This window comes from Lathyrus oleraceus, chromosome 5 (genome assembly GCF_024323335.1).
Source record: "Lathyrus oleraceus cultivar Zhongwan6 chromosome 5, CAAS_Psat_ZW6_1.0, whole genome shotgun sequence".
Lineage (NCBI taxonomy): Eukaryota > Viridiplantae > Streptophyta > Magnoliopsida > Fabales > Fabaceae > Lathyrus > Lathyrus oleraceus.
This window is the reverse complement of record NC_066583.1, coordinates 146,040,789-146,052,963: the sequence shown is the minus strand read 5'-3', so window position 1 is coordinate 146,052,963 and position 12,175 is coordinate 146,040,789. Positions and strand designations below refer to the sequence as shown.

General features: G+C 32.9%; 1 protein-coding gene across 1 annotated transcript; it reads left to right on the top strand.

Moving 5' to 3' along the window:
* Window positions 1-55: 55 nt before the first annotated feature.
* Window positions 56-1,781, top strand: LOC127079324 (zinc finger BED domain-containing protein RICESLEEPER 2-like). Its single transcript, XM_051019722.1, has 3 exons — window positions 56-815; window positions 887-1,630; window positions 1,726-1,781. Exons 1-3 carry the CDS (start codon window positions 56-58, stop codon window positions 1,779-1,781), a joined length of 1,560 nt encoding a protein of 519 aa, XP_050875679.1.
* The last annotated feature ends 10,394 nt before the right edge of the window (window positions 1,782-12,175 follow it).

The window sequence follows — 12,175 nt, the reverse complement described above, 5'->3', positions numbered from 1 at the left end:
CATGACATAACAATGTTATGATAACACACATTCTTTTTATTATAGTATGGAGTCAATGGATACGAGTGAGTATGCACAAGGTCAAGATGAAACTCATAAGGAAATATTGTCAACACTTTGGATTATTTTCACTAAAATCGGCAAAGGAAAAGATGGAGTTGAAAGAGCTGCATGCAATTTTTGTAGTACTGATTTTGCCATTGGAAAAAACCCCAAGTCTGGTCAAAGTTATGGAACTTCACATCTAAGTCGTCATGTTTTTATTTGTAAAAGTTTCCAGTTGAGCCTTCTTAGTCTAGAGGAATCGCCAAGCCTAACCCCAATCAACCAAAACACACATCGTGAATTACTTGGAGAAGCCATTATTGCACATGATCTTCCTTTTAGCTTTGTCGAGTATGAAAAAATTCGAGTTTGGGTGAAATATTTGAATCCATGTGTTGAAATGGCCTCTAGGAATACCATGGTGTCATATATTGAAAAAATATATGATAAAGAAAGGATCAAGCTTAAGGAAATCATGGGTAGGATTCCAAATAAAATTTGTCTAACATCGGATGTTTGGACAACATCTACTAGTGAGGGTTATATCTGTTTGACTGCTCATTTTGTTGATGAAAATTGGAAGTTAGTTAGTGGTCTTCTTAACTTTCTTCGAATGAAGCCCCCCCACACGGGTATTGCACTGGAAGCTACTTTATTTGATTGCTTAAAGCAATGGGGAATAGATAAGAAAATATTTACTATTACGCTGGATAACGCATCTGCCAATGATAACATGCAAGACCACTTGAAAACTCATCTTCGAGTGCAAGGCAATTTGATGTGTGATGGTGAATTTTTTCATATCGATGTTCGGCCCATGTACTCAACTTAATTGTCCAAGAGGGTTTAAAAGTTGCTAGTGAAGCCCTCCATAAAATTAGAGAGAGTGTCAAGCATATTAAAGGATTTGATGGAAGGATGCTTAAGTTCAGAGATTGTGTCGAGGATGCAGGGATAAATGTTAGCGGTGGTTTAAGATTTGATGTATCTACTAGATGGAATAGCACTTATTTGATGCTTGAAAGTGCCTTGCAATATAGGAAAGCTTTTGAGTTTTATAAGGTGGCGGATAGAAGTTATAAATATTGTCCATCTGATGAGGAATGGGAAAAGGGGGAAAGGATTTGTGAGTTTTTAGAACCTTTTTATGAAATTACCAATTTGATTTCTGGTCCATCTTATCCAACTGCAAATCTGTATTTCATGCAAGTGTGGAAAGTCCAGTGCATTTTAGAAAAACATCAAAAAAGTATTGATAAGGTGATAAAAGATATGTCTGATAATATGAAAATGAAATTTGACAAATACTGGAAAAACTATAGTATTGTGCTAGCATTTGGAGCTATTCTTGATCCACGCTTGAAGGATAAATTTTTGAAGTTTTTCTATACTACACTTAATGCCTCAACCTCTGAAGGGAAACTTAAGAATGTAATGGATAAATTCAAAGGGCTTTATGAAGAATACGTGAGTTATTCTACCAATCAAAGTGTTTCTCTTTCTCAACCATCTAATGAGTTCAACATATTGGCTAAGCTATCTAGAGAGGGGAATAAAGCTAAAAAATCAAAGATTATAACCATAAGTTTTTATATTAACATATTTATTTCACCCCATTTCCTCTTTTATATATATACTTGTTTGAAAATTTTAGGTTGTCTATTATTTATATTTTATTAGTATTAGAAAAAGAGAAGGATTATTGCATGAAATTGTTAGTAAGGATTATTGCATGAAACTTTGTGTTGTACTCTGTATGTGGCTTTACTAGTAAAGCATACATGTGTATTCTGAATGTTGAGTACTAATAATGGTCACAAGGAAATGCTTGAATAATATTGTAGACAATGTATTTGGTTCTTTTTCGAGTTACTGTAATCATTAGTAACTTAATCGAAAGTTGAATGTGAGTTATCTAACATAGAAACATAGCAACATATTTCAATTATTTCAATTATTTCAATGATATTATTTAATTAGTTGTAAAAAAAAATTCAATGTTGTTAAATGATTAGAAAAAAATAGATTGGTCTTTATCTAACATAGAAACATAGCAACATTAAGAACTTACATAGATAGAAATGAAATGTATTTATCTAAATATTGTTTAAAATTATGTTATGTTGTTTCTGTGAATATTGAGAGTAAAATATGTCCTAACTATTTATATATATCGCAGGATTTTAAAACATGGAACTCGATTGAGAGTAGTTTTGTTCTTGGAAAGAATGAATTAGATATATACTTTGACGATGAATTACTAGAGCTAAATGAAGAACACTCTAAAGATTTTGATGTACTTCTTTATTGGAAGTTTAATGAGAAAAAGTTTCTGATACTCTCCATAATGGCACGCGATGTGCTTAGCATTCCTATCACGACTGTAGCATCTGAGTCTTCTTTCAATATCGGTGGACGTGTTCTTACGAAATACAGAAGTTCTACTCTTCCTGAACACATCCAAATGTTGATTTGTACTCGAAGCTGGTTGCATGGATTTTCGGAAAATATGAATGGTAATACTACTTTGTATTTTATTTATTTTTATTTGTTCATGTTTATGATATACTCATGTCATTGTTTTGTTGCATCTGCACCTAAGTATGATTTATTGTGTTTTTAAGATGAGGAAGATATCAACACTAATGATGAAGGCAATACTGAGGTGACAATGACTCAACATACATTTGGATTGCAAGATTGAAGTGGAAGACTAATTTTAGTACCATATACTTTATTCTGGTTGTTGAATTTATCTTTTCATGTTTTTTTGGTTGAATTAGTGTCTTTGTTTATGTGATATGTGGTTCATGTTTGTATTGATTTACTTCAATTTCGAATGTTGAATGTCCAGAGTATCGACATATATCTTTCAGTGATATGTTTACATAGTATTTTTCGTGAATTGAGATGGATAATATTGTTGTTTGTGTTTGAAAAAGAACATAAAATCCTACTCAAGTGTATAAATATTAGCAAGTCACATAATTGAACTGGTTTGTGTAATATGTTTTTTTTTTTTTTTTTTTTTTTTGAAATTTTTAGCAGATTTATTTAAAAATTATTTTTTTATATTTTGAATTTATTTTATTTTGGTTTTCAAAATAAAGTTTTTTTATTTTTTGAATTTATTTTATTTTGTTTTTCAAAATTAAGTTTTTTTATTTTATTTGGGGTCTTATGGTCCTCTTTTAAATTTTGGGCCCATCTAAATTTAGGACCTATGTATTTGAGGGCTTACTATTCTTTAATTTTTTTAGGTCCCCTTGTTTTGGGGGTTGGGGCCTAAATTAATTGGCCCCCTAAATTGACAGCTCTACCAGAAGTCCTTACCATTCAAATAATGAGATTTTTGAACATCCATTTATTTCACACCATATATGACATCGTATACTATTATCCTATCTTTAGGATAATGTAGCTTTTGTTTTTGGGACATAATTTAATAGATAAATAAAATAAATTTGATATAAAATTATAATTAATAATTTTATTATTATTTTTAGTAAAATTTTTTATTTCCCAAGAATACAAGATAACATTATCCTTATCTTTATCTCTCATTTATTTTTTTTTTTTTTGACATTTTACATATACATGGATTCCAAAATTACACAATACACTCAAAAAAAAAAATACCTTGTGGTATCCAAAAATTGGTGTCCAAATATTATTTTCCTGATTTATTAGACATTTGGATATGTGGAACCCTTTATAATTGCTTTTTGTATAACATTGAGAACAAAATTGTTTTTGAAGGGGATAGATTATGTAGTTAGTTTTAGATCATTTAAATATTTAAATGAGAAGAAATATTTATCTTACTTAGATTTTTATTTTAACTATTACCTATTGTTTAGTTAAACTTTTTAATCTTTAAACATTTTCTTTTACTAGATAAAAATATTATTTTTAATGGTTTTAGATAATTATATAATATTCTTTTCTTTATTATAGAAACTCCAGCTTCATAATTTTGGCAGGAAAAATTTCCTATCAAAATGTCTATTGAAATTTGTCTTTTCATACAACTATGTCTTGTAACCTTTTTCTTCTAAGTGAATTTCACAATTATCGTCAAATCCCAAAGTAAATATATGAAATTTAAATGTAAAATCAAATTGTCTATTGATTAGAAATTTCTTAATTAAAGAGCAGAAAATATAGATTGAAGCATAAATAATATGTTAATGATTAATTTTGAAATATATATTATGAAATGATAGTTTAAAAATTAATTCAGTTTAATTAATTTTAATCTTTTTAATATTTTAAAATTGTTTGATTTTTATATATTTATAATGATTTGTTAATTTACTTTTAAAAATAGACTAAATTTGATAAGAAAAAAAAAGTTTGAAAGAGAATGAAATGTAATAAAAACAATTGTAATGGGCTATACCAACCGTGGTACTGAATCTGCCATGTCTAGTTGTGTTGGTCTCTCTTGGTTTTTGTTTTATATAATCAATCTTCTGTCATTTCATCTTTCTCCTCTGTTCAATTTATTGTACAAAACATTTTGATATTTCTAAGCAAATTGCACAATAATCATGAATACACGCATACTGCACAAGTCAGTAACAAAAGTGAAACTGTATATGACTAGGAGTGAATCTGATTCATTTTGAAAGGGGAGAGATAAGAGTGAGATATGGAGTCGGTAAAGCTGGAAATTCGTTGCTTGTGATGGTGAAAGATACTAGTAAATGGTGAACGTGGGTGGGAACAAGTGGAAATAGTGTGGAGGAAGAGACACAGACACAAGCAACATCAAGCAATTGACAACACAAGATGATGGAAATAGTAGTTGGCACTTGGCAGATATACACAGGCTTTGGGTGGCTGCACATACATAAAATGGAAAGGTTTGTGTCTGTTTTAGTTTGACATATCACATTTGTGAACGCAACAAAAGTACTAATTCGGCCGGTAGGTTTGTCATATACGCATATAAGACGCCATTCATTGGGCAATGCAATATTTTTTTTTAAATTATGTAATTTTTAGAGTTTTTTTTATTGAAATAATCTTCTTTTTAGATTAATTCTCAAATTATCTCACTTTCAAAAGTAAAATAAAACGTTAAAGTCTAGGTGTCAGATGAATTGATGTTTATCCTTAATTTTAAAGATCGAATATCAATTGAATTGACTACAGTACATGGTGTTGTCAATCCAATTGATGCTCATGTGTAAAAAGTGAGAGGAATCGTCAATTGGTCTGATGCCTCAGTGTATTGTGTAATTTTCTTTTTGTATAAATAAAGGTGTTGTGTGATTCATTTTTTCATATCTCTTTTCATTATATTGCAAACATGTTTCGTCTTCGTCGTTGCTATGGAAAATTGATTTATTCGAGAGACAAGTCTCCGATGGTGATGATGTTTTGCAGCATCTGTCGTTTCGAGCAACTAAAGAGAGGGGTGGTTCATTGGTTAGACGGAAACATACCTGAAGGCGAAAAAATTAGAAGTATTGGGGGACTCGATGTTGTACGTGGATGAGTGCGGGTAAAAAATGATAATGATGCTAAAGAAGTGATGTTTGTACCAGATGATATCAGTATGATTGTTGTAATCAGTTAGAAATATTTTTAAATGTTGTGATTAAGTATTTTTTTCTGTTTTGATATTTGTTGTTTGTGTTGTTTATTCAAACCTGTTCGGTTTTAAGTGTGTTTAAGTTTGAGTGATGTTTGTTATTATCCTTGTTGTAACAAAAAGTTATTAATATATCAAAATCAAAGGTTACAAAAATTGAAAGGAGGTACTAAATTATGATGCGGAGGTTGCTCCTAGGTTGGGACATTTTTTCTTATTGTGGCCGGGTTGACGACATATACTACACAATCTTATCATTTTATCAGTCGTATTCATTTCTGTTCTAATAAGTGTGCTCTTTGGCCGTCCTTTTTTCTTTCTTCGCATCTCATCGTTGTGCCAAACTATGTCTCCTTGATATGAAGGTCAATATTCCTCCATTGTTAGCACTGAGAAGTTTTTGTTATAGACATTCATGACGATAATGGCCTTGTAAACATCAGATAAATGGATGTAAGCGTCCTGACGAGTATGTGCGCATGTTACAATGACATGGGAGCAAAGAATACGGAAGGCCTGGAACTTTCCACAGTCGTACCAACTTCTGTTTAGTCTGACAGCATAGGATAAATTTTGTCTCCCCTCATTGTGGTCCATTGTTTCTTGTACACTGAAATTTTACCTATGACGGTCAAAGATTATAACTGCATGTGTGCTAGCAGTTTGAGAATTCAACTGAAAAGTGGGTTAGTTTGCGTTTTTTTTTTTAAAAAGTGGGTTATTTGAGTAAAAAATTCTAATTTTTACATATTTGTATATTTTGATATCAAAAGAGAAAAAAATCATTTATATTTTTAGTGATATTTTAAATAGAAATGATTTTTATTTCGTACTAGAACCGAGAATGGACGAGAGGTTAAAGAGGAGCGTTGTGAAAATGTTTCTGGTAGTGGTGATTGAGGTCTTGGTGATAAAAAAAATTATTTGTAAAATTAGAACTTCAAGGTTCAAGTGAATGTTTGAATGTTTGAGATAGATGAAACTATGCATGTGTGAATGCAAAAATACTTAGGTCTGACTTAAAGTCACATTTATATATGAGAGACAGTTAGAACCATTTTCAGTTGATCTATCTTGGGGTGTGGAGGATCATTGCATGTACATCAACTGTGGAGATGAACACCCACACTCTTATACAATGATTCAGAGCAGAAGTCCAATTGTACATCAGTAAGTGGAAAGCTTTGAATGGATTGAGCAGTTGTATTGGGCCGGTGTTGTTGGGATTTTGAAAAGCATGGGAAGTCCTTGCCATCTGTGATGAATTAAGAAATATCGACGCAACTGTTTTGAGACTGGTTCAAGTGTAAGTTGTGTTTAGGAAGTAGGTATGTTGAGAAGGTTTACTTAGGAAGATAAGGAGCTTTGTTGTGGCATTGAGTGGGAATATGTGACATTGGAAACACGTGCGATTAATGTCCATCATGTAGGAAAAAAGTTACCTCAGGGAAGGTCTCAGAGTATTCTCGTGCCCCTAGGGTGAAAGGGTGATGCACGTAGGCCCTCTTGAGTGCACCTGAGTATCGTGTTAGAACCAATGTTTCATCTTGGTCGTTGGACGTGGTTTCTGATTTTCTAATGAATCATTATTGTCAATCTTGGCGTTCTTTAGTATCTATAAAATTGAGATTTGAGATTGAATTTCACTTTTTTGGTTGCCTTTATTTTTTAGCGATAATGACTCATTTCTTCTTTTTGTGATTTCTGCATTGTTGTTAAAGTTTTCATGAGTTTCAAGTATTTTGACTTAAATCGAATTTCTTTCATCTTGAATCTTTCGAACATGCACTCAAGTATAATGTATATCTTTTCTTATCTCTTGTTCTTCTTTTTTTGTTATCTCTTCAGTAATGGTCAATTTATGAAACCCAACCATAATATCCCTTTCATTTATCTTAGTAGTGACATTAAGATTAACAGAACATCATCTCGATCTGAGGCGGAGGTGATTGACCTAGAAATAAGGAAATTAGAGGTGGTGAATCCAATAATGACTAACCCTTCACCACTAGGATATAAATGAGAGGAGTTGGCTTAGGTTTCACGTTTGGTAACATGCAATCACATCGGTCAGTAAGCCAACCGTAGTGAGAGCTCTTTTTTAGGCGTCTGCAATTTTTTTTTCTTTTATTAGTAACTGTAGTGATATGTTAAGGCATACAGACTTCGAATCTCAGCACCAACAGTTTTCCTTTTTTGGTTACAAAATGGGCGTGTCACTTGTAATCATAATATTTATTTTATAACTAAAATAAATTTCACTACGGTCAATAATAGCAACCATTGTGAAATAGAATCAAGGAGCCATGTATGATATTGATAGGGAAAATAGCAAGTGTATTATTTTACCGAAGTAGTAATAATAGAGAAATTTCCCAAATATCGATCTCGAGGACTGCGTAGTAATATTAGTTTAAATTGTGATTCAATTGAACAAAAACAGGAGTTTTTGGTTTGGAATAAATCCGCACTATAATTAATTTAAGCAGAATGTAAAATATGGCTTTTACACAAATATGAGGATTATGTCAGGGTACGGTGTGTGATTTTTCCCTGAAATGACCTTGAATGTAAATCTCCTCAACTCGTTCAAATATTCAATTATCAGATCTTAATATTGTTTCCTCCTAAAACCTTAGAGGGAAACCTTTGGTCATTCATCATAATATCTAAGTCCTTAGGGAATTATGATGAAACCAAGCTTTTGAATTAACAAGATATATCTGGTAACTATAGGGTATCCCTAGCCCTAGGTGATATCTACTAAAGTTTAATCATGAAAAAACCTTAACAATTACGATCCCGCAGTTAACCGTAGAACAATCCTTATTTGTATGATAACGAAAGTATTAAAAACATTGTACAGTTAAATGAATAACAAAATATAAAATTGAGGGAATTAGGAATTCAAAGTCATTACATGATCAAATCAGGGACACCCCCTGGCATTTGAGGGTTTAGCCGCTCATAGTATTAAAAAAAATACAATATTCAAATTAGACATTACAAGATATGGGGATTCCGTTGATCTTCAATCGCGATCGCTCTTGAAGGACCTCCGTTCTCCGAAACCCTTGACAATACCAATCTTAATCGTCCAATTCCTTTGTCGTGCCAAAAAGTCCTTTCTCTTTTCCTCAAAAAGTCCTCTAAATAGTCACTGATCGATTAACAGATGTAGCAAATACCCAAAACACCCCCCGGAGTCAGAAACTCTAAAAGTAAAAAAAATAAATAGAAGATGAGGCGTCCAAGCCAACACGGGTCGTGTCAGGCAACACGGTCGGCCGTGTTGGCTCACTGTTTCTCTGCTTCAACAATGCAAATGTCAGGCTTGCTGACACGGGCACCCGTGTTAGCCCATTATTTTGCTGCTCTAACATCTGATTTTATCCTTCTCCTGACATGGGCCATGTCAGGCGACACGGATGGCCGTGTCAGGGTCACTGTATCTTCCAAAAATCCTTCTCCGCGAGTCTGGAACGCCCGATTTCTTTTACAACTCTTTGGGAATTCTTGCTTGAACTTGAAAACCAATAGAACTACCAAAAGAAAGCATAAAATGTAATAAATTGACATAAACTAAAAATAATAACCAAACGCGAATGGAAATGCGAACATAAAACTTACTTGACAAAATAATAAAAACGTAAAACTAAGTGTTACCGATTTCGCAGATTCAGACCGAATAAGTGTCAGAAAACTAGTAGAATTGGTGACTGATCATAACCCTAAACTTATCTCATTACTTGTCCTCAAGTAATGATCGGGACAGCAGGAAGGTCACCCCCAAATTCTTCCACTTCATCTTACCATAATACTGTTGTGATCTTTCACGACTCCCTTTCCACTTTTCATTCACTGTTTTTTTCTTCCCCGACTTTTGACGTTCCGCCACACTTTCACATCGAAGTACCTCTTCACATGTAGCTTTTCACACTCTCACCAAATCTTTCGGGTTAAAGTGTTTACACTCAATAGTCAGAAGATGCAAAGTCAACTCATAAGTTTGAATAACATCTATTTTCATTTCAAATACACATCACACACACTATTCGAGGACTTTTAAGGTTGTAACAAGGCTTAGGCACAAGGTGGGAAAAACAAACAAAAGGGAAAAATGAATGGTTTAGGCTCAGAGTACGTGTTGTCATTCTTATCATTGTGTTCTATTGTTCATATTAAGGATTTTTGGACACCGTTCTGTTAGGATTCTTTAGTTTTTTTACTCACGTGTTTCTTTGAGCATGCTTTTCGCCAAACTAAATCCTCCTCTAGGTAAGTGCTTCATTTTTTTTCTCTTTTTTATTTTCATATATATATATATATATATATATATATATATATATATATATATATATATATATATATATATATATATATATATATATATATATATATATATATATATATATATATATATATATATATATATATATATATATATATATATATTATATTCACTTATCTAGTTCTTATCGGTGTTCCAACCCTAAACTTAGAATTTTTCACAGATCAACAATCTACAACACTTATCTGAGCAAGGTAAGGGAGTGTTTTGGCTTACGGTTACTTAAGGCGGTTCAAAACAAACAAAAGGGGAATATGGCTCGAGATGGGTGAACGTGTTGGTGTAAGCCCTAGAGGCCAATACTTTTGGTACTTGTATAGAATTATTTATTAATAATAAAAGGATTTTTCTTTATTATGGTTGTTTAATAAAGTCCCTAGAATAGCTAGTCCGTTTAATGTATCAAGTGTGACTTAATCATGAGATCACATTAAACATAAGGACACTATTCTTAAAGTATTCGCAGTCGAGCCTTATTGTGAAGTGGGATAACATTAAAGCATTAAGACTATTATGTATATAGACTGATGATCACATCTCATGGATCATGGATAAGGAGTTATCAAATCTTAAACATAGGTATGAATATTAAGAGTAATATTTATACTGGATTGACCCGCTATGAGAATATTATATAGAATATTATGCAAAGTGTCATAAGTTATTCTCATGGTGATAATGGTGCATACCACCCTTCGACCTGAAACCACTATGGACCCTAGATGTAGAGTCGAGTACCTTATTGCTGATCAAACATTGTTCGTAACTGGATGACCATGAAGACTGTTGATGGGTACTCCATGAAGCATGCTTAGGGACATGAGTGACCTAGATGGAATTTCCCATCATGCGTAACAGGATAAATGTCTATGGGTCCAATATTGAACTGGACAAGGATGACACAGTTTATGCCTTGTGTTCAATATAGACATAAGGGTAAAAGGGTAATTGTACACATAAGTATTATCACAAAAGAATTTGTCAGATCACATGACATTTTCGTGTCTTGGGTAGCAGTGATGTGTTGCTAGATACCGCTCACTGTTTATTATGTTAAATACGTGATTTAATATAATTGCCAATGCCGCGAAAGCCTACAGGATCACACACAAAAGGACGGATTAATGAGAGATAGAGTAACTAGGTAACACCGTTGTAAGACCCTAATTTTGACCCTAAGAACCCTCATGGCATCATATCATTTGCTCAGTGCATTGCCTCAAGGATCATAGCATGTGTGGCTCCTTAACCCGAGGGGTGGGACTTGTGTGAGTGGTTTGAGACCACCAAGCATGCTTGTATTGTATATTATTGCTTTTATTATTTGTTTACTAACCAAAAGCACAAAAATATGTCAGTAACTCTTTTTGTTTTGAAGCTCAAGTGATCATGTGCTCCTATGCTCCTAGGAGGCTCCTAAGCTGAATGAAGTGGTTAGATGAAGATGAGAAAAAGCGTGAAAATGGTCCACAAAGTTCCTATTCATCATATATGTCTCCCAAGTATCTCAATTTTCCAATTTGATCAAGATAACCCAAAGGGGCTTGAGGATTGTTTCCCAAGGAAACCCTAATTCAACTGTGAATTGACTATGCATTGCTCATGAAGCAACCTCAACCTATGATCAAATTCAATCAATGGAAGTTCTTTCATTCATTATTTTATGCATATATGAGCCTATGTGAAGATCCTAAATCATTCATTCATCAAGATTTGAAGTTTGGCTTTGAGAAGTTGACCAGACAAGTCATCTGACTAAACTGAGGATCATTGAGACACAACTTGTGATGTGTTTGTCAAATGAATATGACCCCAAGAGAAAAAATGTTCTTAAGAACCATATGAACAACGTTCATGTTCATTAAAAATCCATTTGAAAGTTGGAAGGTCATCATTCATTTCAAAATATTATAGGTCATTTGGACTGAAACCCTAATTTTGGGTCAACTTCCCAAGGACCTAACTTCCTTAATTTTTATTATTTTGAGGTGATACCATGAGTGAGTTTCGAAGAGCTTAATGTTTATGATCATTTTTGCATTTCACTTTGAAACTTCATGTGCAAGCAAATGCCAAGCCTTGTGCACGTCCAGTTCACTTATACTTGATCTCAGCATGGATTTCCATTCATTCTTGGGCCTCACATGCGCCTGTACAGGCCCATGCATGGAGGATCC